This window comes from Meles meles, chromosome 19, assembly GCF_922984935.1.
Source record: "Meles meles chromosome 19, mMelMel3.1 paternal haplotype, whole genome shotgun sequence".
NCBI lineage: Eukaryota > Metazoa > Chordata > Mammalia > Carnivora > Mustelidae > Meles > Meles meles.
In genome coordinates this window covers 11,916,035-11,943,554 of record NC_060084.1, presented here as the reverse complement: position 1 = coordinate 11,943,554, position 27,520 = coordinate 11,916,035, and the positions used below count along the sequence as shown (strand labels likewise).

At 45.4% G+C, this 27,520-nt stretch overlaps 2 protein-coding genes across 3 annotated transcripts in view; one reads left to right on the top strand and one right to left on the bottom strand.

Moving 5' to 3' along the window:
* Positions 1–27,520, bottom strand: part of WDR59 (WD repeat domain 59) — a 96,373-nt gene that overhangs the window by 35,056 nt on the left and 33,797 nt on the right. For both annotated transcript variants that reach the window (XM_045987800.1, XM_045987801.1), the window contains exons 7-17: positions 24,661–24,749; positions 21,639–21,755; positions 15,603–15,680; positions 13,567–13,723; positions 10,023–10,102; positions 8,331–8,463; positions 8,071–8,195; positions 6,189–6,353; positions 3,137–3,232; positions 2,848–3,004; positions 2,307–2,376 (exon numbers count right to left, since the gene is read on the bottom strand). In XM_045987800.1, coding sequence (XP_045843756.1) covers positions 2,307–2,376; positions 2,848–3,004; positions 3,137–3,232; positions 6,189–6,353; positions 8,071–8,195; positions 8,331–8,463; positions 10,023–10,102; positions 13,567–13,723; positions 15,603–15,680; positions 21,639–21,755; positions 24,661–24,749 — 1,267 coding nt within the window. The remainder of the gene's footprint in view (positions 1–2,306; positions 2,377–2,847; positions 3,005–3,136; positions 3,233–6,188; positions 6,354–8,070; positions 8,196–8,330; positions 8,464–10,022; positions 10,103–13,566; positions 13,724–15,602; positions 15,681–21,638; positions 21,756–24,660; positions 24,750–27,520) is intronic.
* Positions 20,521–20,989, top strand: LOC123931077 (28S ribosomal protein S21, mitochondrial). Its single transcript, XM_045987802.1, has one exon. It carries the CDS (start codon positions 20,594–20,596, stop codon positions 20,855–20,857), a length of 264 nt encoding a protein of 87 aa, XP_045843758.1. The 5' UTR covers positions 20,521–20,593; the 3' UTR covers positions 20,858–20,989.

Here is a 27,520-nt window from a genome sequence, read left to right as displayed (position 1 = left end):
ACAAAATAGCACACGCTGCATGACGTTCTGCTTAGATGAAGCTCAAGCACGGGCAAAACTGGAACTAAATGACTGAAGTCACAAGACGGGTTTCGTCTGCGTGAAAGGACAGGGAACCTTTGCTCTGTATGCTGGTCTGGGTGCTGGTCATCAAGGCACGTAATTCACATTTGTGTACTGTATATTAGACTTGAGTAAAATGCTGCTCTGATCTGAAGTCCGGATACTCATCTTCTGGTTTCCCTTTCAGAGTAGGTGATTGTTTTTTAGTACAATGTTTCAAATAAGAAACCCAAAGCAATGTACGGGGTCTCTGACATGTAACTCCCCAGTCCTGTCGGCCAAGGTCTCGTCTGCCTGGGTTACTGCAGAGACTGGCAGACTCTCAGGAAAGCAGGATGTGAATCTTCTCTTTGCTGTACATATGCTGATTCTATTCCATCCAGCGCACCCAAGTGTTTGCACCGGGAGGGCTTCCGGGTTATCCCGGTTGCTACACTGAAGAGCCAGAAGTCTACATATGCAACCGGTAATATGTAAGCTTAAAAAACCAGTGGTATGGGCGGGGGGCTGCGCATGTGTGGGGACAAGGGTATGTACCCAAACTTCCCACTCAATTTTGCTACACATTTAAAACTGTTCTAAAACATAAAGTTGATTAATGAAGAAAAATCACCCTTTACAATATGCGCCAGCAATTCCTCTCCTAGATATGTACCTGAGAAAAATTAAAATCTAGGACCTCACAAAAGTTTGCATACAAATGCTCCTAGCAGCATCATTCGTAATAGCAAGGAAGTGGAAATAACCCAAATGGCTACCAACTGATGAATAAAGAAAGAAAGGGTGGCATATATGTATGATAGAATATTATATGGCAATAAAAAGAAAGGAGGTTCTGATACGTGCTACATGAATGAGCACTGAAAACACCAAGTGAAAGAAGCCCGTCACAAACGGCCACGTGACTATATGATTCTATTTATATAAAATGCCCGGAATAGGCAATTTTACGTGCAGCCATCACTATAGTCAATCCTACAACATTTTTTATGACCCCTAAAGGAAACTGTATCCCCAACCTGGCAACACTCCCAGGTCCCCCATTCCTCCAGGGTTGGGCAAACACTATCTACCTTCTGTCTCTGTGAATATACAACAATTATTTTAAATGGGTCAACTATATCCTGTGTGAATCATATCTCAATAAAACAGTAAACACAAAAAACAAATACAAGAACACACACACACACACACACAACAACAACAACAACAACAACCACCACCATCACTAGTAGTAATAATAGGAAACACAGAGCAACATGCCAGCCATCATTCTAAATGCTTCTCAGGGATTAACACATTTAATCTTCCCAGCAACTGAAAGAGGCAGGTGCCAGGATCATCCCCAAGTTATTGCTGAGGAAACTTAAGCCCAGTTTAGTAAGTTGCCTAAGGTACAGAACAGCAGGGCCAAGATGAGGACCCAGGGGCTTGGCTCCAAAGTCCACATTCCCATTTGCGTCTTAGACTGTCTCTTCAAAATAGACCAAAACAAATAAACCAAAAACCCCCACACAGAAAAATAATGGAGACCAGACAGAAAGCGTGTTGAAATGCTAACAGTGACTCGCCAAGGAAAAGGAGAGCTTTCAAATTTTAATTTAAAACTTCCATATTGTGAGTTTTTCCAACCACTTAATGTCATTTTAAAAAATTTAACACGTTTCAGTAATGTTAGGAGTGCCATATTGATGCCATGGACCAGCAGATGATCTTTTTCGTTACTTTTTTATTTTTATTCCATGTTCAAGTGATACTTTAGCAATAGGGGAAAAGCACATTAAAAAAGAATTTGCCTTGTGTTGACAACAGCTTTTTTTTTTAAAAGATTTTATTTATTTATTTGACAGACAGAGATCACAAGTAGGCAGAGAGGCAGGCAGAGAGAGGGGAGAAGGGAAGCAGACTCCCTGCTGAGCAGTGAGCCCGATGCGGGGCTCGATCCCAGGACCCTGAGACCATGACCTAAGCCAAAGGCAGTGGCTCTAACCCCCTGAGCCACCCAGGTGCCCTGACAACAGCTTTTATCAAACTACTTCTGATGGTTTGGTAGTAACTGGACCTCCCAAATCTCAGCTTAGTGGCAATTTCATGAACCTCATCTTTCTTGAATAAATCTTATAGTGGATATTTACTGAATAACTAAAAGCACCTGTCCAAAGACAAACTCAGTGCGCATTCTCAGATGTCTGCCCACTTACAGCCCCGTGAACACAGTGGACATCTGCATCTCTCAGGCTCACCTCGGAGTAGGTTCTGTTGGAGACACTGCTCGATGCATCGTCATTGGCCTTGTGAAGTACACCAGATACCCTGACAAAGGAGACACCACATGTGCACATCAAGGTCAATGAGCTGCACGTGGGAAATCCTAAGGCAGCCCTGGTCAGCCCTGACTGTAGCCACACATAACAAGGACAAGGGTCAGAATCTCTAGGATCCAGGAGGGATGGGATGTGTGTGGCATGGAAAAAATCTTCCCAGATACTTTATATTTCTTTTCTAGGGGACCTGTCCTGTGTTGAGAATCAGGGATCTGAATAAGACTCAAATTCATGCTCAAGAGAATGCAAAAAGTTAAAACTGTAATTCTGTTGAACATTCTTATGATATGTCTGCAGAAGTTAATTCGGCATCAGACCATTTAACACTACAGCAGAGTTCCCAGGAAACAAAACCAAATGACAATTTCCTGATTTTTCTGAGATTTCTTTATAGACTACAGGACATTCTGGGCTTCTCGCTCTCAAAATCTAGAATCAGAGAACCAAAAAAGAGACCCACCTGCTCCGCAGAACCTGGCCCCCGAGGTCCTAGGGAAGGGAATATTGGCATCCTGGTATGACCCGTAGGCAGTGGTCACCCGAGCAAACGTTGGTAAGGGTGGAGTGACGGAGTTTGGGAGTGCAAAGGGGTTGCTGGAAGTGCTGTCTTCTTGGTTCTGAAATTTAAAAATTAACAGACTAAAATCCACAAGCTGTCTTAAAGCTCACTTACAAAATACGGATACATGAGTTTGGGGAGGAAGAAACAAAACAGAACATCAAAGCAGAGGTTGATAGGAGAATCCCACCACAAAAGACTCCAGACAGGAGACGAGCTGGCGTAGGCAGGGCTCCAAACAACTCTGGTTTCGTTTCACTTTTTGCAGAGAAGTGTCTTTCAGGATCTAGAAAAGGCACGAAACACAGTCAAGAATAGCAACGTTCCTTCTCCTGATTCACTTTTATTCTTCAAAGCAGTGGGAAGTCGTGAAGATGCAGGGAGATGGGAGCGTGGCTGTGTCTGAGGCTTCCAATGAGGCATCCTCCTTCCCTCCTGCTCTAGAGGCTCACAGAGCAGATTCGAGAAGCTCTCTCCTTAGCCAGGGCAGGCATGGCTTGAGAGAACACATTCTTTCCTGTGACTTCTACTCTTTTCCTCTCCTTCCAGCTGAACCCCCCCCGCCCCATGAAAATCTCAGGATCCTAGAAGTAATATCCAATACAAGCCAGGGTGAACAGATTTCACTTCAGTGGAAATCACAATGTATCTTTTTTTTTTTTTTTGCTTTTTTAAAAACACAAATCCTAACATTTTAAAGCACATGCTATAGACATAAACCGACATACATACTGAAGACAGGTGTGTTAACTGGGCCTGCGGGGTGCACTACAGAAGTCATTACCCATGGGGGCTACACAGCATGTGAAGTGAGGTTAAGTCTGAATTGAGATGTGCTGGGGCATCCAGGTAGCTCAGTCAGTTAAGCGTCTGGCGTCAGCCCAAGTCATGATCTCGGGGTCCTGGAACTAAGCTCAGCTTCACGCTCCCTCTGCTGCTCCCCCTGCTTGTTCTCTCTCTCTCAAATAAATAAAATCTTAAAAAACAAAAAAAAGGGGTGGGGGGAGGAAAGGGCCAGCGTCAGCTGCTAGGCATGCTGAACTGAGATGTGCTGTAAGTGTAAAACTCATACCAAGTGTTGAAGATTTAGTACAAAAAATAAAGGACGCAAACTCTTGCAATAATTTTTATATGGATTACATGTTGAGATGAGAATATTTTGCATATATTGGGTTAACTAAAAATATTACTGAAATTAATTTACCTGCTTTCAATTTCTTTTTTTAGTGTGGATACTAGAAAATTTTAAATTACCTGTAGCCTACATTCTATTTTTATTGGATGGCACTGAATTAGACCTTTAAAGACACCTCATTTTTATAACAATAGCAACATCTATGTTTTTTGTATGTGCAAATAAGACAATGAAATATGCAAATTCCAAGTACAGACAGACAAAAAAACGGACTCGTAACTCTAGAGAACAGATGATTACCAGAGGGGAGGTGGGTGGGGACAATGGGTGAAACAGGTGATGGGGATTAAGGAGTGCCCTTGTGATGAGTCCTGAGTAATGTACAGAATTGCTGAGTCACTATATTGTATACCTGACACTAATCTAACACTACATGTTAATTATACTTGGATAAAAAAAAAGAATTTCCAAGCACAAAATGTACCTATATAACAAAATCAAAGTAGCATTTGAGAGATCCTTACACCCCTTGAAAAATTTCTTCCTTATGTATCTCCCTCCAGGAAGATGGGTCAAGTATCTATGATAGAAACTAGGCAAAGGGTGAATAGTGTTTAGGTCATCTTGGTTTGTCTGGACATTTCAGTTATTTCACTCATGATGCTGCTCACACTGAAAAAGGTGTACCATGCCCAGCTCGTGGGGCATTTTTTTTTAAAGATTTTATTTATTTATTTGACAGACAGAGATCACAAGTAGGCAGAGGCAGGCAGAGAGAGAGGAGGAAGCAGGCTCCCTGCTGAGCAGAGAGCCCGATGCGGAACTCAATCCCAGGACCCTGGGATCATGACCTGAGCCAAAGGCAAAGGCTTTAATCCACTGAGCCACCCAGGTGCCCCTTGTGGGGCATTTTTAATAGAGATTCTGCCTTATCAGCTCTGCACGAAAAGCAACTTTCTGAGTCCACAGGAACAAGGACCAGATGCCAGGCTATCTCACTTCCATTCAGGCACTGCCATCCCTTCAGACACCTCACCTGGACAGCTAGCCAGCCTCACCTGAGCATGGTAACTCCTCCTTCTGTGAAATGAATTTTTAAAATTTTTCTATTTTTATTATTTTTTTAAAATTTTAATGTTCTGAGAATTCTTTTTTTTTTTAAGATTTATTTATTTGTCAGAGAGAGAGAGAGCACAAGCAGGGGGAGTGGTAGGCAGAAGGAGAAGTGGTAGGAGAAGCAGGCTTCCCGCTGAGCAAGGAGCCCAATATGGGGCTCAATCACAGGACCCTGGGATTATGACCTAAACTGAAGGCAGACGCCTAACCGACTGAGCCACTCAGGCATCCTGGAATGGATTTAAAAAAAAAAAAAAAAAGAGAAAAAAGACCTGAGCTGAGATCAAGAGTTGGACAATTAACTGACCGAGCCACTCAGGCATCCCTTGTTTTCCGACTATAAAATGTCTTGTAGCTTCAGAATACACCTAGCCTACTGTTCCCAGATAAATGAAAATGTACTGCAAGTTTCTTAACCTGGGATTCATGCAGAGCTTTAGTGAGAACTATGAGCAGATTATACACAATGACAGAACTACAACTATTTTTTTTTTATTGCAATGACCCCTTTATTAATAATAATTGCACTTAAGATCAAGGGTTTCCCTGGGTCCCGTGAGCCCTCCAGAGTTCCCCCGGCCCCCTCTCATCGGACGGGGGACGGGGGGACGGCTCCCCTTGCTGCCGGGGGGCGTTGCCCAGAAAGCAGGCTGTGGTGGCCGCCCAGCCCTGTCCTTCAGAACTACAACTATTTACACACAATATTTCTAAGATTACATAAGGTATCTGTACAAAATTCTCTGAGGAAGGGTCCGTTGTTTTCATTTAATGTTTAAAGGGGCTCCACTTTCCAAAAAGGTTAAGAACCACAGCCCTGATGCTTTCTATAGACAATGAAGTTAACAGAGAAGCACATCCGCACAGATGGACTTTCAAATCTCATCTACTGGAGCTTTCATTCAACTTGACCACGCAACTTAAGATGCAGATGCCCACGAACAGACGTTTCCTCTTATGCCACTAAGGAGAATGTGTGAACAGAGAGCCCCACCTTTAGCAGCTTCGCTTTCATCGTGGATGTGATGGTTGTAGGGTTGATAAACTGGAAGGAAGGGGCAGCGTTGTTGGGGTACTGCGCGGGGAATTTCACCAGCATCTTGACGCGGTGGCCGCTGCAGTGCACGGACACTGTGCAGCTCCTGTCCGCCGCGTCCATCTGCAGGCAACAAAGGGACAACAGCTTAGGAGAGGAACCACAGGGCATCTCCGGACACAAATAAATTTAAACAAGCTGACTGCAAGCTCTAGGTTCCCAGGACCAGGGCGAAGGGAGACTTTCCGGAGACAAACCAATTTGGAAGACTGAGACGACTCGTGTTCAAGACAGATTTTTAATTTTAGCACTGATTTAATAAGTTCAAAGTATTGTGACTTAAAAAAGCTTCAGCCTGAAGCTGTGAGGTAGACTGAAACTTGTTATATTTATTTTGAGATAAGAAAAGAGAGCAGGAACAAGTGAAATACTGGTCTGAGTTAAAAAAGCACTCCTGGGAAAATCCACGGAGAAAGCAGGTTAGTGGTGCCCGGAGTGGGGAGCCGCAATGGGCCGTGACCATGAATGGGTATAGGACTTTTTAGGGATGATGAAAACGCTTTGGAATTAGGGGAGATAATGGCAGAGCTCTGTGACTATTCTATGAACCACCAAATTATACACTTTAGAAGGGCAAACTTCATAGTTACGTGAATTACATCTCAGTACTTTTAAGAAAGCACCCCTGGAAAAGGAATCAAGACCTCCTTCTTAAACTAGAATCACTTGGCTATCTACACCGTTCTCAACTGTTCTCAACAGAGGGGTATGATCTGAATTGATACAGATAATCAATTAACCAAAGAATCCTTTCTCTCTCTTGATTTCTCGCCCTGCCAACCAGAGAAGGCAGCTGGAGTAGAGCAAAGAAAGGCACACACATGGGGAATCTGGAGACAGATTCAAGCAGCTGCTGACTTCAGACAAGTCATGACATCTCTTAGTGTCAGCTTCCCCTCTGTGAAGTAGGGATAAAAGCATGTATTGCAGAGTTGTTTTAAAGGCCAAAGAAGGGTCACCTGGGTGGCTCAACAGGTTAAGCATCCAATTCTTGACTACAGCTCAGGTCGTGAGCTCAGGGGTGTGAGATGGAGCTCCCGCCTTGGATTACATCCTGGGCACGGAGCCTGCTTGGGATTCTCTCTGTCCCTCTGCCCCACCCCCACCCCCAAAAAGGTCAAAGGAGATAATTATGCATACACACATATCCATACCTGTTAGTTGAATCTAGGCAAAAAAAGAACAAATCAAGCTTCAAAACTCAGACTCAGTTGTCTGAAGGAAAGCATTTCACTATCTCCCCAAAAGGAAGAGAGTAAACGTTTCCATGTGTTAAATGAACAAAGAGGTTTGATGACTTTCTTACTATGAATCTAAGTCATTAAGGAAAAGACCAGCTTTAAGGGAAGACAGTACTGCAGAGCACAAACAACCTGGGGGCTGGGGGGTGGGGGTCTGGGGGTCAGGATGTCTGGCTTTCAAACTCAGCTCTGCCACTAACTCTACCAGTAACCTTTGCCAAAGCACTAAGCCTTCCTGGCTCTAAGTAACTTCACACGTGGTAAAAGAAGGTGTTGGAGCAGCTAGGAGGATTTCAACACACATGAGCATCAGTTTACTCCTCAGTTCATCTGATGAGAAAATACTACGGTGAGACTATAATTTGCATTTGCAAAACATCTATTTCTCTAGAAAACCTAGAAAATAAAAAAGCCAGCAGAGAGGTTCACTTGTTGGAGCGGCAAAGCCCTCTGCTAGCCAAAATGAGAGCTGGAGGAGTCCCCTCGCCCACCGACGGCCACCGGCCAGCAGGGGAACGAGGTTGTAAGCCAGTGAGCACCTCCACGTTGACATTCCGGATCTGCACGTTGATCAGGGAGAACTCCTGCTGCAGAGTCTGCGGGAGCCCCGGCTGCTCCGATTTCTTCTCTTCGAGGATACTGCTCGGGGGGTCTTCCTTTAAGACTAGTAGGAGAGAGAGGTTCTTCAGTTGCTGGCAAACACTTTTGAAAATGGGTCCGAGGGCTGTTCTAGGGTATGCGCTGTAACTCTGAGATGCACGGGGGGCACCTCACCCGAAACACCCGTCTGACCAATTACCTTCCTCCTCCCCATGGCTCGAGTTGTGCTGGTGATCTGTATCTTGGGCGTGCAGGGTCTTCTCTGGTTCCGGCAGAAGAGAAATGCTCTCAATGAACTCATCGACACCATCTAGTATGTCATTTGCACAAAGCTGCAACAAAGCGTTGAAGATCTAGGTCTACAGAAGTCAGTGGAAATGATCGCCATGTCTGGTTAGGGTTCTGACTTAAAAATGGGAAGCACAGGGGCGCCTGGGTGGCTCAGTGGGTTAAGCCGCTGCCTTCGGCTCAGGTCATGACCTCGGGGTCCTGGGATCGAGTCCCGCATCGGGCTCTCTGCTCAGCGGAGAGCCTGCTTCCCTTCCTCTCTCTCTGCCTGCCTCTCTTGTGATTTCTCTCTGTCAAATAAATAAAATCTTTAAAAAAAAAAAAAAAAAAAAAAAGGGAAGCACAAAGGCTAAAGGTGTCAGCCAAAAACTGATCAAAATAGGCTTTACCCACCACCAAATCTCCCTGGTTAAACACACAGGAGATGAGAGTTTCAGCTACCCTGGAAATTTTTCATCCTGTTCTGAGTTTATACAAGCCTCAGAAAACATTACTTTAAATTCCAAGCCTTTATGGAATTGTTCAGCTAACCCAAGACCAAAAATGAACAAATGGTACTTTCTGGAAAAAATATATTTGAAAGGCAGTAAGGTGAGGATATTTGACCCAAATGCTCAAGAGTGACTTTGTACTGAGCAGTGCTGCAGATTTTTTTTTTTTAAGATTGAAGGACTGATGGATCGGCTGATTTTTAAGTAATCGCTACAGCCAATGTGGGGCTCAAACTCACAATCCTGAGATCAAGAGCTGCATGTGTTCTGGGGCACCTGGGTGGCTCAGTCGGTTGAGTGTCTGACTCTTGGTTTCAGCTCAGGTCATGATCTCAGGATCATGGGATTGAGGCCCACATCAGGCTCCATACTCAACCAGGAGTTTGCGTGTCCCTCTCCTTCCCCCTCTGCTCTTCCCCAGACAGGCGATCTCTCTAATTAATTAACTAATTTTTAAAAATCTTATTTAAAAAAAAAGAGAGAGAGTTGCATGCTCTCATTCCCAGGTTTTGGCACCCAAAAAAAAGGAGCTGCCTGTTCTACCAACTGAGCCAGCCAGACACCCCCGTGCAGGAGGACACGAGGACGCACAGTTCCTGCCTGTAAGGCACGTTGCCGTGGAATGGAAAAACCGTGTTGAGGCAGAGCACAGCCAGGGTCACGGCAGTTCACACCAGGTACCAACCACTGTGGTTCATGCAAGAACAGGTATCATTTATGGGGCAAAATTGAAAAGGGCTTCACAGGACAGGTGCCGAGGTTGGACGATGAGGGCTCTGAACACTGCAGGTAAGGTCAGACGTCCCAGTTCAGTTAGAAGAAGAGAAAGAAATGAAGCCCACAGGCCGTCTGCTCAGTGGGCTGCCCACACTCTCATGCCGGGACCAGAGAAAAGGCAGTCAGAGGCTCTTGACGCTTAAAAGTGCCCAACGCTGGAGTTGGCTCTTGAAGCCCTGAAAGCCTCAGTGTGGCCGCCACACGTCAGTCGGCCAACAGCAAGTGTTAGTGAATGTCTCTCATGCGTCCTCTGACTCCAAGTACTCAAGCCTGTACTTTCTGTAAGTTGTGAGCACACCCCGGCGCACCCCTCCACGACAGCGCTGAGTACGTACCCTCTGCATCTGGGAATCCACCCGCCACATCCTCAAAGTCTGATCCCGCGACCACGTAACCAGCTGGTAGTCCTTGGACCCTAGAAATCACCAAATAAGAATCCTGGAATTTTTTTTTTTTAAATTCGACATCAGTTTTGCTACAGGTTGCAATGGGGTGAGACTCCTTCATCCATCCAGTCAACAAAGACTTGCTGATCATCTTCTAGCTGCCGGGCACTGCTCCAGGTGCTAGGACAAGCATGACTGCTACAAGTGTGTCTGTCTTTACAGATCTCACAATGCAGCGGTGGCAAGAGATGAATGGATAAATACATAATAAAATGTGTGGTAGGGAGAGTGTTATTTAAAAAAAAAGGAAACAACAACCAGGATAAGAAAACTGATGGCGAAGCTATTTTTAGACAGGCCTCCCTGAGGAAGTCACATTTGAGCAGAAACTTAAACGAAGTGAAATGGTATCTGGCAGCCCAGCAGGTGAAGAGGGACGCTGGGATTTAACGTCACATTGAACTTTTGCCTCCACAAATGTTCCTCCTTTTATACGCTCCAGAGGAGCTGAGCGTGAATATGATTTTTGTGAAATGAATTGCTTTAAATGCATAATGGCACCTTACCACTGAAAAGAATTCTTTGGTGAAGAGAAGCACCTCTTTGTGAAATGGATAATCGATCTTGAGTGTTCTTAACTGACCGAGTTACATTTTCACATGTCATGTCTGGTCAGAGGGAAATTATTCCAAAATCGTTTAGGGAGCTTTATGAAAAGATCGGGGCACTTCGGAGTAATTAGGTCATATCTAGAATGTCCTTTATGGCCATCCTTAGAGAGCAAAGAATTTAGAAGAGTTTAGAATTGAATTTCATCCAATTCCTTCATTTTACAGGTGGGAAAATGGAGGCCACGGAGAATATGATGGGTCCAAGCTAAAAGGGTAGGTAAGGGACAGAAGTTTCTTCTTTTTTTTTTTTTTAATTTTTTTAAAAATTTTTATTTATTTTTTATTTTTTAAAAGATTTTATTTATTTATTTGACAGATCACAAGTAGACAGAGAGGCAGGCAGAGAGAGAGGGGGAAGCAGGTTCCCCGCTGAGCAGAGAGCCCATTACGGGACTCGATCCCAGGACCCTGGGATCATGACCTGAGCCGAAGGGAGGCTTTAACCCACTGAGCCACCCAGGTGCCTCCAGAAGTTCCTTCTCTGTGTCACTGCCCTCAATCGAGCCTTCACTCCCTTAGTGTGTTACCGTATCCTTGTGTGTGACTAACAGGACACACGTCTTCTGAACAGCTGCCGGCCAGGAGTCCCCCCGCCGACCCCGTGCAGACTCATGTTTGCACGAGCAATCGTCTGCCTCCACATCTGGCTTCTTTTCGTGCCCCTGACTGTGGAGAAAAGTTATCCCTAGTTCCGTTCTAATCCCCACCCCTCTACCAGTGCTTCCACCCCCATGCCCTCTCAGGCTCACAAGGCCCTAGCTTCCCCACATACCCACTCTCTTGCATCCTCTCCTCACCGTCAGAGGAAGAAGGCAGCGGCTCTAAGATCAACCCAGTCTGCTCCTTGCCTGTGAAGGGAACTTCAATCACAAAACCAGTTCCTGCTGCCTCTGTCCACGCTGCCTTACAATCTGGCCTCTATCTTCAGTCTGCTTCTGGAACTCGTCTCCTAATGATCGCATCGCTTCCTGTTTGTACAATTAAGGGCTTTTCTCTTATTCTACAAGCTGATCCTTCAGCAACATCTGTAACCAGTGACTGGCACCTCCTTCATGAAGCACCCTCGCCCCTTGGCCAGGACACCCCGCTTCTCCTGCTAGCTCTCTAGGAGCTCCTGCACCAGTGAAAACCCAAGTCAAAGCTTGAGATAACCCAGTAAAAACTAAGAAGACATGGCAGTAAAATAAAACGGAGCAGCAACGGTTGAAAAAGAAGTAAAATACAAGAAACATGCAGGGGGATTACATTTATGAAAGGTCCAACAAGTGAGCTAGCCATTTCAGGGGCTGCGTAAACAGGTGGTAAATGATAAAAATAAGAACAGCAATCACTCTCATAAATATGAGGTCAGCGTTTCCTTCTGGGGAAGGGACGGGACTGTGGTCCGAGGCTCGAGCAATGTTCGCTTTCTAGACCATGGTGGTAGTTACACAGATTTTCTCTTCCAAATTTGTAAGACTGTACAAGTTTTATGCAACTTTCTAGACAGATGCTACACTTTGCAAGAAAAAGGAATTTGAAGAAATACCTGTAACTTGCACTCAGAATCTCACTACTGACTAGATAGTCTCAATTCACACAATTCACCTTGCCAGCTTACAGATGACAGATAACTGAAAGCGGGTTGCTAGAAACTTTTCGTTTCAAGCCAAAACTACAGGCCAACCTCTCCCTGCCATACCACGAGAAACGACATCATCTGTTTACTATGGCAAAATGCAAGAGATGAAAATGAAAGCCAAAGTCATGCATGCAAATTGATGGGATAAAGACCAAGCAGCCTCATGTTTCCAGAAGCAGGGATATTCGGGAAATAAAGATGAGAAAATTAAGAGGATGACCAAAAGAGTCCCTTCAAAAACTATCCTGGAAGAGAGGCTCATGAAGGTCACAAAGAAGCCGGGATAAGATGAGCGCTCTAATCCCAGGTCTACCCAAGACCTTTCCTGGGACTCTGGACAGGTCACGCCACTCCACTGCCTGGCTTTCCTTTTTTAATATGGAAAGACCAAGAAATATGCTTCTGTTCCCTAAAACCTTTAGATATCGTGACAATAAGATCTCAAGAAAAGAGAGGCTGCTACTAAGTTTGCAAGGTGAGCTGGTGAGGAAGTGAAGGCTAAGGGCTTCTGACACCATTACACTTGACCTTGTACTGGTCAGGGCTGCCCAGACGAAGCTGATTTAATGAACAATGCCCAAATCTCAGGGGCTTAGAGCAAGGACACCTTGTTCACGGGTACAGCTCCAGTTGGAGTTCTGCCAGCTGTGGTGGCCGCAGCAAAGACAGCGTGTAATTGTACAATGGCTGCTAATGCTTCAACCCAGAAGAGATCGCATCCCTCTGTTATGTCTCATGATCAAAGCAAGCCATGTGGCCAAACCCATCTTCAAGGAGGTGCGAGATAAAACACGACTATGTGTTGTGAAGGGAACTAGGAACACGTGGTGGGCGGTGCTGATGGCGACCTCAGGTCTCCTTCCTCCCCAGAGTGGCAAGGAGCGAACACCAGACTTCTGAGGATTGCGACCCCAGAGTTTTTCAGCCCTAGAGATGATCCAATAGCAAGTCTATCCATCTCTTACAGATCTCTTCCGTGCAGGTGAGAAATGGCACTGAACCTATGAGAAGGGGCACTAGCGTGGGACAGAAGCCACAGGCACACACCCCTTTTCTCATCTGAATGGTGCCAGTCCCCCTGACTCTCCCATTCCTCATGCCCAGTGCTAAGGGGTCTGCATCCTCCATACTGGCCCACACGGCCAACCCCACTGGAGCTGCTGTAGAATAGGGCTCAGAAGGAAATCGGGCTCCCACTCACCCTCCTTCTGCTTCCTCCACTGGAACTCCAGCACCACGTCATCGTGCCCCACAAAGGTATGGACCGGGGTGTTCAAGTCAAAGACGTTCCACAAGAGAAGACTGTTTTCCCTTCGCAGCTGGGGGACCATCACAGTCACCAATCCATTGCTGAAAGGCTACGGCAGGAAAAGGAAAAGCGGGTAATTATTCCAGGGAGAGTCAGCTGAATCTTGAATTAACAAGGCTGGAATGCTTTCCTAACTAACATAAATGAGATGACGGAAGGCCCCAACCCATCTGGGGAAATTTTTTCCAAATACTGTAAGTTAACCAACCTTCTACTTTTCTTTTGCATTTATTCTACTTTTTCCTGTGCATGGAAGGGACCACAGCGAGTAAAAAAATAAAGCTAAGCCAAATACTTGGAGAACTTGAAATTCTAAAATAAGCAAACGGCTCTGACTGCTACACACCAGAACACACTGTTTCACATCCAGAGCAAGTATGCAAGACACGCTGGGGAAAACCCCAGAGCAGCGGGCGGGATTCTTGCCATGTGGAAACACACCAGCAGCACGGCAGCCACACGAAGCATCACCTTCCCACGCCCCCCGCCCCAAACGACAGCTATTCAGAGGGAAACCCTCCAATCTCAGGACTGGAATGCTTTACCTATCGACACCTCACCTGCTAGGTAGCAAAGGGGCCCACTGGGTAGATAATCAGACTCTGTTCTTGAAGGAAGAAACTATGGTCACCTAAAAGCACATTTATCTTCACTTTCCCTCCTGGCAGTACTCCTGGATTTCTCTGTTTATTTTTTAAAGTAAACATATTAATCCAGAGAACTATTTCAATTCATAAGAACAATATCTGGTTTCTTGATAAGCGTTCCCAGATGCAAAAGCCACTTAATACCTAAATTATCTTCTATGTTCCACAGCGCGTCAGAGTGACAGCCTAACGCATAAAGGCAGCCTTATCCATCTCTGTGCACTCCCTTTCAAGTTGACAATGAAGAAAATATATTATCTCTGATCAGAAGCTATCAATGTGGCAATGGAAAAACTGCTGAAAGACTAATAGCTTTATTCTGCAGCATTTTATGGTTTATAAGGCATTTTCACATACCATTTCTCAAAAGGAAAGGCATATTGTACATGTACTAAATGCCACTGAATTGCATACTTTAAAATGGTAAGTTTTATCACAATAATAAAAAGGAAGGCCTAGTAAAAATTATTATTCAGATGCTACAGAGAAGGAAACTATCGCTCAAAAGCATCCAGCAGCTTGCCCAAGGCCACACAAAGATTAAATGGCTCACTGCAAATACGGAAACAATCTAAGTGATCTAAGTGTCCATCAACGGATGAATAAAGGGGCGCCTGGGTGGCTCAGTCACTTCCAGTTCGAAGATGAGCAAGTTCAGGGGATCGAATACACAGCCCGGGAATGATGGTTGATAATACTGTATTATATTCTTGGACGTTGCTAAGAGAGTAGATGTTAAATGTTCTCAATACAAAAAAGAAATGGCAATTATGTGATGTGACAGAGGTTATTAGCCAACCCTGGGGTACTAACAGTCTTACAATATCAAATCCATGGGGGTACACCTTGAACTTACACAATGCTACAGGTCAATTACATCTCAATAAATGTTGGGAAAAAATTAAAAGGCACCAATGGGCCCAAAACCCAGGTCTTCTGAATCTAAAGCCAGATTTCTTTCTACCATGGTCCGCTGACTGCAAGCCCCAAACCCTCTGGCCCCGTCTCCCCCGCTTTCCCTGCCAGTAGTGATCACCTTCACGTGGCCCGGCCTCCCAGGCTATGGTCAGCAACTCTTGCACAGGTTCTTCCCCAACATCTCAAGGACAAGTTTTTAAATACATACCAGCTTTTATGCCGTCATTACCGCCTTTGTCCCACCCCTCAGCCAAGACAGAAAGAGAAACTGCCTCACAAAGAAAATAAGAGAAAAGGGTCCTTGACCCCCATGTCTGGACACTAAGGGGAAGCTCCCCAAAGGAGGTGGGGTGTCCCACTCACAGTGTATCTGGCCTTCCAGACAGGCACCTGGCAAGGGAGAATACTGAGGTATTTCCGAGGCTGGCGGTAATCCCAGAACTAGAAGAAAGAAAACGGTAATTTGTTAAATAAACGCCATTAAAAAAACCAATAATTGGGGTGCCTGGGTGGCTCAGTGGGTTAAAGCCTCTGCCTTCAGCTCAGGTCGTGATCCCAGGGTCCTGGGATCGAGCCACGCATCGGGCTCTCTGCTCAGCAGGGAGCCTGCTTCCCTCTCTCTCTCTCTCTGCCCGCTTCTCTGCCTACTTGTGATCTCTGTCTGTCAAATAAATAAATAAAAATCTTAAAAAAAAAAAAAATGAAATAAGTGCAGCCTGCGGACCCTCCACTTTCTGCCCTTGGTGTGTTCCCGGCAGCGCTGCCAGCCAGGGGAGCAGGGCAGACACACAAACCTTTCCCATATATCAACATTACAGGAGAACTTCCCTGTAGGAGGACCAGCCCTCGGGGCTGATCAGCTTCAGTCTGCTTATTAAACAGGCCTAGAGGTGAAAGGTCAGAGTCACAAGCTTTCCCCCTGTGTCATTTTTATACCATGCAGGGCAAAGAAAGAACTAACAACGGGCAATGTGCTGACTGCTTACTGCATTCCAGACCGAGCTGAGAGCTTTAGGTTTTGCTATCCCATTTAATCTTTGCGACAACCAAATTAAGGGTGTCATTCAGTTCTTTCTCAAATGTAGAAGCTAAATGATGAAACAATCCAGCTTGCCCAAGGTCCCACAGGGAAGAGGTGTGGACACCGACGCACTCACATACACTGTCACCCACTCCGGCACTGAACATGCGGAACTCGAGACCGCGAAATGCACAGAGGTGAGCCAGACACACTCTGCCTTAGGGACACCTGCGCTTTCAATGAAGGGACACAACTAGGAGCCTGAGCCTCGGTTGTGAAGCAGGAAACCATTGCGCACAAAGGCAGGAGGACCAAGACTGCAACTCTGCGCTGTTCCAGTATTAAGAAATTATTTTCAAAAATAGATGACAGTTTGGCAGTTTCTTAAAAAGTTAAACACGCATATGCCATTGACCCATTGACCCATATGCCATTGATCCCAACTCCTATTTGTCTTGGAAAAGTGAAAAGTTCCACTCGCAGGAAAACCTATCCGTGAATGTTTATAGCAGCTCTATCCACAATCACCAAAAACTGCTGACAGCCCAGTCAATGTTCTTCAACAGGGCAACAGAGGATCAACTGTAGTATGTCTGTACAGTGGATTAACACTCGCCCCCTAAAAGTATACGATCTATCGATTCTTAAAGTACCTTGGATGCATCTTGAAGGTGCTATCCTGAATGGAAGAAACCGACTTAGTTACATACTGAATCATTCCATTTAAATGACCTTCTCAAAACGACAAAACTACAGTGATGGGGATGCCTGGGGGGCTCAGTGGGTTTTTCGGCTCAGGTCATGATCCCAGGGTCCTGGGATTGAGCCCCGCATCAGGCTCTCTGCTCAGCGGGGAGACTGCTTCCCCCCTCTCTCTGCCTGCTGCTCTGCCTACTTGTGATTTCTCTGTCAAATAAATAAACAAAATCTTCAAAAAAATACAAAAAAACCTATAGTTATCAGTGGCTGCTAGAAGGTGGGGATTGGAGGGTGTGACTATAGAGGGATCGCATGAGGTGATTCTTGTTTCTTCTGACAACTCTCTTTTTGACAAATTCGGACTCCACATTCAAAATAATAAAATTGTTAAGATGTGTTTTCCACCTAAACTGCTGCTGGTTTTCCCCGTTGGCTACAGAGAAAACTCTAACTTGCTCCCTCAACTTACAAAAGAAGGGAAACTAGAAATCATTAGGTCGGCATGGCATTCTCCGGACTTTTAATTAGATCAACATTTCATGAATGCCTTCCTGTTATCAAGTCGACCAAGTGTGAAAAACTAGCAAAGGATAAAGTTCAACCTCCCTAAGTTAATTACATACAGGTAAGATAATAGTACTATTGAGTATATTTCAGCAATTGGTTACTTTTCGTGTTTATTTATAGACTGTCACAAGAACTGTTAAAAAAATCAATCCTTGGGGCACCTGGGTGGCTCAGTGGGTTAAAGCCTCTGCCTTCCGCTCAGGTCATGATCCCAGAGTCCTGGGATCGAGCCCCACATCGGGCTCTCTGCTCTGCAGGGAGCCTGCTTCCTCCTCTCTCTCTGCCTACTTGTGATCTCTGTCTCTCAAATAAATAAATAAAATCTTTAAAAAAAAAAAAATCAATCCTTAAAAAAAAAAAGATTTGTGGGGCACCTGGGTGGCTCAGTGGGATAAGCCTCTGCCTTCAACTCAGGTCATGATCTCAGGGTCCTGGGATCAAGCCCCGCATTGGGCTCTCTGCTCAGCAGGGAGCCTGCTTCCGCCCCCACCCCGCCTGCAGTTCTGCCTGCTTGTGATCTCTCTCTGTCAAATAAATAAACAAAATCTTAAAAAAAAAAAAGATGTTTCCAGATTTAAATATGCTCAACTAGTGAGTATTAGAACATGTAATAACAACATATAATTATGGAACAAGTTAGAGGACCCTGGGGACTGAACTGAGCCCTCACTCATTTCATAACATGGTCTTACTCTCAAGGGAACCACTGTCAGTCTTACGAAATGATGATATGCTGCATGTGAATGGCGTCAGTCTATTTAATCTGACAGACTGGTTAGTAAAAGTACCAGAGCAGCCATGCCGTCCTCTCGCCCATAGGTGATTTCTGCTTTTCTCTTGCTTGCCAAGAGGCCCTTGCTACAAGTTACAGATCAGAAAGGAAGGCTTCTGAAGAAATATCAGAAGAGCCTCAGGCAAGAAAGAACCAGGTTTCTGAACAGCCTTGTGGGTACAGGACTCTCAGTAAGGCTGACCTTGACCCAGAGGCAGACACACATCTGTCAGGATGGACCAAGGATCTGTGTCTGGATTTCCAGGGCTGCTCATCTAGAAGAAGGGAATATCGTAAATTTGACTGCTCAGCCCAAGATCAGGACAAAGACAATCATTAAACTGGTATGAAGTCATCTCATTGTGGTTAATGTTCTATTTTTAACAGCCAGATAAGAAAAATCCTTTTCTTTCTTCTCCATCTAGCTCCAACCCTCTGAATTCAACAGTTTCACAGTTTAACAATTTACAAACTCAGGTGAAACATTCAGTGGTATCTTCTTCCGGCATACCCCTTCAATTCAGAAAACAAGAATATAATAAAAATGTGTTACTACAGGGGCGCCTGGGTGGCTCAGTGGGTTAAAGCTTCTGCCTTCGGCTCAGGTCATGATCCCAGGGTCCTGGGATCAAGTCCCGCATCGGCTCTCTGCTCAGCAGGGAACCTGCTTCCCCCTCTCTCTCTGCCTGCCTCTCTGCCTACTTGTGATCTCTCTCTGTCAAATAAAGAAATAAAATCTTTAAAACAAAATGTATTACTACAAATAATAAGCTAACCTCTTGTCAGGTAAACCTGAGAAAACGATTATGTAGAGGGGTACCTGGATGGCTCAGTGGGTTAAAGCCTGTGCCTTCGGCTAGGGTCATGTTCCCAGGGTCCTGGAATCACGCCCCACATCAGGCTCTCTGCTCAGCAGGGTGCCTGCTTCCTCCTCTCTCTCTCTGCCTGCCTCTCTGCCTACTTGTGATCTCTATCTGTCAAATAAATAAATAAAATCTTTAAAAAAAAAAAAGATTACGTAGGAAAAAATGACATACTGATAGTAACATACAAATTACTAAAAAATATGGTTGAATATTATGCAAGTACCTCTGATACAGCTTCAATTACAATTATACTATTTATATACATTCAACAGAAACGCCTTCCTTCCACCAGGATATAGTGGAATAAATTAAATATCATGTCAAAAGTCTCATTTAATTCCTAAGCTCAGCCCACAAGTAAGGAACAAGGACTGAGTCTCACATGTGGAAACTGACCTGTTGCCTGCTTCAATACCCACGGAATCCAGCCTACAGGTAATAAAGATGTCGTTGAACAGGACAAACTTGAGGAAAGAGGAGGAGGGGAACTGGATGGTTTCTGGGTTCTGAACTTGGGTGACAAGGTGCCAAAAATCCAAGCCCCAAATAAACAAACAAAAAACCCCATTCCGGCACATAAAAGTAAATGACAACCCTAAGGGATTTACAAACCTCAAGAAAGAAGTTAACTTTGCAGGCCTCAGTGTTATGGTTCTAGTTTTGCTCACCATACCATAAAATGACATTGTCTGTGTGCCCATGTAAACAAATCATTACATTAATGATGCTGAATCAGAAAATTGCTAAGCCAACTTGTGTGGTCAAATCTCTGTCCTTCCAGACAGAGACCTGACCACAAGGAGGGCCTGTGGAATGAGGCTGGCCCTGTGCCCTGCATCCTTCTAAACGCATCAGTTGGGACAGGAAAAGCAAACAAGAAATGCTGCACTCTGAGATAAACCAAAAATAATAGGGTTACAGAAACACATAAACCCTGGAGCATTTCCTGTAAGTGAGACAGACTATCTGTCAACTCTGTCCCTGACTTTTTCTTTTTTTTTTAAGATTTTATTTCTTTATTTGACAGAGAGAGATCACAAGTAGGCAGAGAGGCAGGCAGAGAGGGGGAAGCAGGCTCCCTGCTGAGGAGAGAGTCCAGATGTGGGGCTCGATCCCAGGACCCTGAGGTCATGACCTGAGCCGAAGGCAGAGGCTTAACCCACTGAGCCACCCGGGCGCCCCTGTCCCTGACTTTTGCAGTGCTGCTGGCTAAAGATGTCCTAACTTTTGTGGATGGGATAATCATATTCGAAGAGCGCTGGTTTTCCATCGCAGGGAGACCAATCAGAAACTTGGTAACCTTAACAATTTTGTTAACCTTAACCTTAACAATAACAATATCAGGGGCTTCCGGCCGCGAGCAACCGTTGCGGGGGCCAGCTCCTGAGGGCGTGGGGTGCTGCAGAGTGAAGATTTAAATTCCAAGGTCATGGCAAAACATCTGAAGTTCATTGCCAGGACTGTGATGGTACAGGAAGGGAACATGGAAGGTGCATACAGGACCCTAAACAGAATCCTCACCATGGATGGGCTCATTGAGGACATTAAGCGACGGCGGTACTATGAAAAGCCTTGTCGCCGACGACAAAGGGAAAGCTACGAAACCTGTCGGCGAATCTACAACATGGAAATGGCTCGCAAGATCAACTTCTTGATGCGGAAGAATCGGCCGGATCCATGGCAGGGCTGCTGAGGCCTATGGATAGTAGGCCCAGTATGAAAATCCCTGTCCAGCTGTCTCCTTTCTCCAATCCCATTTTCTCTTACCTTTCTTATAATAAATTCAATCCTGTATATGCAAGAAGGCCTGCATATATAGAAGGAATCCCATAGTTAAAAAAAAAAAAATAAATAACAATATCAGGGACGCCTGGGTGGCTCAATTGGTTAAGCGGCTGCCTTCGGCTCAGGTCATGATCCCAGCGTCCTGGGATCGAGTCCCACATCGTGCTCCGCAGGGAGCCTGCTTCTCTCTCTGTCTCTGCCTGCCACTCTGTCTGCCTGTACTCGCTCTTGCTCTCGCTCTCTCTCTGACAAATAAATAAATAAAAATCTTTAAAAAAACAACAACAACAAAAAAAAATGTTTAAACAATAACAATATCAGCTTTTCTCCTTTATGATATATCTGGTTTGGTTTGGTTTGGTGGTGGTTTGTTGTTTTTTTTTTTTTTCTCCCTGAAATCTGATTTCCTGGCAACTTCTTGACAAATAAACTTCTCCTTTCTAAATGGTTTAGTCTCCGACTTCCTTTCACAAAGGGAAAGAAGAAAATGCTCCAAGCAGATCCTGGGAACCCTATCAGAGATATGCTACTCTTCGTTCCCACTGGCCCACACGATCAGGCTTACCTGCCCGGAACCCCTACAGCACACACACTGTGCTTGGCGTAGCTTTCCTTCCAAACCAGGTGCTGCTTCAAAATCTAATGCTTCCCGCACGCAGCCCCCCTAGCTGTCTCCGGAGGTCACTCACCTTGACAGAGTTGTCCTGACTGGAGGTAGCAAGAATGTGCTCTATGTCTGGGTGCCAGTCCAGGCCATGGATCTTGGAGAGGTGCGCTGCGAGATACTCCACCGCCGTGCTGGGTTTCTACGACAGGACGGGCACAGAGTGTTGTCAATTTATAAACAGCTCCCTGAGTGTCTACCATAGAACGGTCCACTGGGCACTGGGTGGGGACATAGCAACACTACCAGATACCGTCTCTATCCTTAAGAAACTGCACTTTGTTTTGTTTAAAACAAACAAAACAGAGAAGACTTCTCTAACCCTCCTTCATCCATGCTCTGTATACGCGCCTGTGAACCTCATTTCTTTCCGCTCCAGCCCCAGGCGTGGCTTTAATGAAGGATAACGGGTAGTGGGAGCTCTTCTGCTGAGTAGAGGAGTCTGCAATCCCTGCTCCCCTTCCTCGCTATCACCCTAGGAGAGGGGCTGCGATGTTCAGACTGACCCTACCTCGAGACCGGAGGGAAAACCACCAATCTTAAAGTAATCGCACACCAAGACCCCCAAAGAGATTAAACACACATCACAAAAGATAACTATTCATGATTAATAAGCTTATATAAAATAAGCAAACTCGGGAGGAAACCTCAGAAATATACATTAAAGTCAGATTTTATTACACTATCAAATTAGAAGATACTTGTAAATAATACTCGATGCTGGCAAGGCTCCAATTGTCACTGCTGGTGTTTATACAAGACAGTACCACCTTTCGGCAAAAACCTTTGACAATTTTTACCAAGCAACTTATTAAGATTTCCCTTTCCTAGGAGAATACTCCAATTTCACAAAAAGCTTTAGATAACTAAAAGATGTTCATCTTGGTGATCCTGGGAATGCCAGAAAACTAGGAGCAACACAAACAGTACATGGGGAATAATTAAATTTTAGATCAACTACGGTACAGCTATCCAACGTAGAACGGCAGAACCACTAAATGTTAGACACGGGATTACAGGACAGGGAAAATGCTATGAAATGGAAAAACGATGTATGTAACAGGATAAACCATGTTTTTTAAAAAGCACAAGAAAACACCAAAATGCTAGCATTTGTTTCTGGGGAATGGGCCTATGAATGTTTTTTTATTTTCTCTTCTACAGTTTCTACAAAGAGCATGTATTACTTCTATGATCGGCGCTGGTCTGTGAGGTTAAGAGCAGTCTTCAGAGCCAGTCTCCCTGAGTTCAAATCCCAACAACAAACAGGCCTCAGTTTACTCATCTGTAGAATGGGGATAAAGACAGTACTTACTTTAAAGGCTAGTTATAAAGCGAGTTCTTAGGACAATGCCTATGCATAATAAACATGTAGTAAATGTTACTACTATTCGTCTTTGGGGTGTTTGAATGAAATCCAACATTGTCACTGATACTGCACTTTTTTAAGCCTCTGACGCCTGGTGCCAAGAGTGCTACTTCGATACTGGAAAGTGCCAGAGAAGTAAAAATATGACCTACGAATTTTACAAGCCATCTGAGCAAAAGTCCCAAGTATTAATTATGGGTGGCAGGGGGGGTTAAAATCCTTTAAACAAAACAGATAAAATTGCTCAGGGAAGTCAAGACTCTCAGTTGACCGACAGGAAGACTAGACAAGAACAGTCTGGCTGTCTCTTTCTGGAAGATAAGGAACACTACTAGTTTTGCAACACTAGTTCAGAAGACAAGTACTGACAGGGATTAAGGACGAACTACCAAATGGTTTATATTGCTGATGGCCTGAAAACAGTCTAAAGCAAGTCTGTATGCACTACAAACTAACCAAATGTTTTATTTAAACCATTTACATATTTAAACACTACACTAGTGATGAAAGGAACAAAACCAATCACCACTTTAGGGAATCAAGAGCGGGGAGGATGGCTATTACGAGACCGCACTAAGGGACAGAGACAAAAACTAACACATAGAAGATGTACCCGTCCAACCTTTATGTATAACCTTTATGTACACCTTCTCACCCGAGAGCCATGGAAGAAAGAGGGCTTTGGCCAGCACAAGCTTCCCTAGCAAGCTGTAGCACCCACTTCACCCGACCCCCCATCTGCTTCATTTCCTTCTCCTCTGCCCAACTGTCTGACCAACTGCCTGCCACAGGGGAAGGGACGGGGCTGCCAGAAGCCGTGCTGGGATGAGACCGCATCCCGGCTGACAGTTTCGGGAAAACTACAAGCGGCTGCTTCCCACAGGAGCTGAGAAGCTCCAGCCTCCACTGTCGGAAAGCAGGAAGCGGCACGACACCCACATCTTACAAAGTCAACTGCCCCGTGCATTATGACCCCATCATCTGGGAGTCAGACACGGGGGAGCATTTTCCCGCATCTCTGTCCTCACTGATGCCAACAAACCAAACTCTCAATAGACTCTCCATGGCGGCAGCCAGCCGGGAGCCTGCCCCTCTCCCATGCCCATCAGTTACACGGGTTATACAGGGAGAATATATGCTCTGCGAGCTTCTGTGAGGCTGAGGGGACAGCTGGATGTCTAAGGAAGGATTTGAGGACCTACGCCTTGGTGATTTCTACCAGAAACACCCAGGGTGGAATATGTTCTAGAATAACCAGTTTGCACTCTGCAATCCAGAGCAGGCTGACCTTCTAGAATAGTGTCTGGTCCCCGGGCTTGACCTCCTCAGTGACACACTCACTATCAGTATCTTCGTTTTGAAGATCAGGGAACCGAGGCTTGGAGAAGTGTAGTGGCTCAGCTGACATTATAATTAGGAGGCAGCAAAATGGAGCTCTAACTTAGCAGAGTCAGTTCATTTTCTTAACCACTGATCCTAATACTCTCTATCTTCCTTCAACATCAGTTTTGATCAGGAAGCAAATGTCTTCTGGGACTATGATCTTAAAATGGCAATTTGCCGCAGTGCACGGGGCACCCTGGCCTTTCCAGATGAGTCCCGCTACTCACAGCACCGTCCTCACACCCCCGGGGAGGGACTAAGAACCAACTGGGGTGGGAGACAAGAGATTACTCACCCGCTTGTCCCATATTCGCACATCCCCGTCATGACTGGTGGCGAGGCAATTAGCATTTTTTTTATTCCATTTGACCTGTGAGGCACCGGCTGCAAAGGAAAATCAAGGGAAGAAAGCGGCTGCCCTCAACCCCCCCTCCGGCACCAGAGTAGAGAGCGCTTCCAGGGCGGCTGGATAATGAGTTCCCGCTGAAGGAGAACAGAACCCTTCAAGTGTCTGTGACTGCACCAGCCCCACCATTAAAGAGAAAATGAAGCCAAAAAATTAATGAATTAACTCGTCGGAACAGGATCAGAGTCACCTAATTGAGGAAATTAATCGCACTCAGGAGAAAACCCTACTGGTGGCCTCCACGCAGAATCAGCAGGGTTTCTCATGAGCAGCAGCCCCACATGGCGCCATGGGGGTGGAGGGGGGCAACTGACTACTCCTCACACAGTCTGTCTCTTCCTCATCCCCATCACCAGGGCCAGCCCAGCTCTCCCTCTCAGAAGAGCCTCAGCTCAGTGCCGGCTCCCACCCACTCCCTCCCTCCCTCACTCACCTATTTAGGAGGGCAACCTTGGAGAAAAAAAGGTTCCCGAAGCTCAGCTGAAGAATAAGGCCCCAAGTTGCCCAATTCTGCCCTCAGAGGGTGTGTGCACCAACCCCTTCCTGCGCTCTCCCCTCCCATCAGCAGCTGCACGTGACCCCCGGCCCTGGATTCAGTCAGAGAACGGGAATATCCCCCCACACTGTGAACTAAGTCTCTTCCCCACTTTGCCAACACGAAGAGGTACCAACAGTAAGAAGGGAGCTATCTGAGAGGAGGCATTAGCATAAGATGCCAGACGGGCTGAGACCTGTGAAAATCTAGGACATATCAGCACTGGTAGTTGGCTCTGAAAAATAACCAAGTCCATTCAGTTACACCAGAACAACACAATGGCTCTCCTTCCCATCTCTTCTTGTCCTTGCTCAGACCACAAGCATTTCTCCCTTTGGGTGGAGTGTTTATTACTGGGGACACTGTGGTGCCCTGATCCAAGAAGAGTGGGAATGACACAAGGACTCAGAATCTAACAGGAAATGCAGTTCAGACCCAGAAGTTATGCTTGCTTGGCTTTGGTGAGGGTACTTGTTTGTTTTTTGTGGTTTTTTTTTTTGCTTGAGACACAGGGCATCTTAAGTCACCTACGAATGATCAGTGGAGAACCCTAAAGGAGGAAGCTAGCGTAGGAGACCGTTTCTTTGCAAGAAAGGGTATCAACTGCAGGAGAAAGTGAGTAGGAAGAGCCTGCCCCAAGACAGATTACTCAAAGACTTCCAAAAGAAATATACTTCCCCCAGTGTGGAGGGCCATCAGACCATAAGGACTGCCGAAGGGTTCTGGGAACCCCGATTCAATCTGTTCTACTAGGGCTGCGACAACGGAATCAAACAGAGTTCCCAGACCTTGGGTACTCTCAGAGAACACTCTGCAGTACACACGGGCTCTTACTTACTCTCTACCCCCAAAGGCATAAACAATGTGCTCATGGAGAGATAGGGACAGACCACGGACTCCGGGAAGCAAAACTGGCCAAGTTGCACCTTCAGGGAAGGGTAGATCAAGCAGCTCACCAAATCCACAGCCTCTCATTTGCCTCTTTTCTCCCAAGGCAGCTTTGCTACCACTGAGAAATCTCAATGAGGGGCGCCTGGGTGGCTCAGTGGGTTAAGCGTCTGCCTTCAGCTCAGGTCATGATCCCGGGGTCCTGGTATCGAGCCCTACATCGGGCTCTCTGCCCAGTGGAGAGCCTGCTTCTCCCTCTCCCTCTACCACTCCCCCTGCTTGTGCTTTCTCACCCTTGCTCTCTGTCTCGCTTGCTCTTGCTCTATTGGAAACAAATAAATGAAATCTTTAAAAAAAAAAAAAAGTACCAAAAAAATACAAAGGAGCAGGATTTAAGAGACAGATAATGTATTTTTTTTTAAAGATTTTTATTTATTTATTTGACAGAGAGAGATCACAAGTAGGCAGAGAGGCAGGCAGAGAGAGCGAGAGGGAAGCAGGCTCCCCGCTGAGCAGAGAGCCCGACGCGGGACTCCATCCCAGGACCCTGAGATCATGACCTGAGCCGAAGGCAGTGGCTTAAACCACTGAGCCACCCAGGTGCCCCGATAATGTATATTTTTAACAAAGATGTCAAAATACAATACTGATGGGACACCTGTGTGGTGCAGACAGTTAAGCCACCAACTTTTGGTTTCAGCTCAGGTCATGATCTCGGGGTTTTGAGATTGAGCCCTACAATGGGGTCTGGGCTCAGTGCAGATGTCTGCTTAGATTCTCTTCTTCTTCCCCGTCCCTGCCCCTGCCCCACTCTTTCTCTCTTTCCAAAAATAGATAAATAAATCTTCAAAACACAATGCTGATGACTGGGCTTCATCACCGTACGATACACCATTTCTGTGCCCAAATTCTACTCTCCGTAAATACCCCCACAACAGCCCCAAAGCAGAATTCCAAAAACAATCAGTTCCAACTGAGAAAACAGGGGGACCGCGAAGTAATTTTGAAGTTTCAGTACATCCACATTAAATGACAACATGGGAGACACAATCAGCCTCATCTCGATTATGGGGAAACCATAAGACAAACAACCTGGTTTCCTCAATAAATAAACCTTAGGAAAAGAAAAATAAACCAAAAAAGGAGAGGGGGAAGAAGCCTACCAATTGTAAAAGATGAGAAATATATTAACCACTTATAAATATGTTTTTTATTTGGATTCTGACTTAAATAATTTGTAAAATAACAACAACTGAGATTAGGGAAATCTGTGTACTGCTTAAATATCTGGTATTAAAGAGCCACTGTTAACCTTTTTAGGTCTGT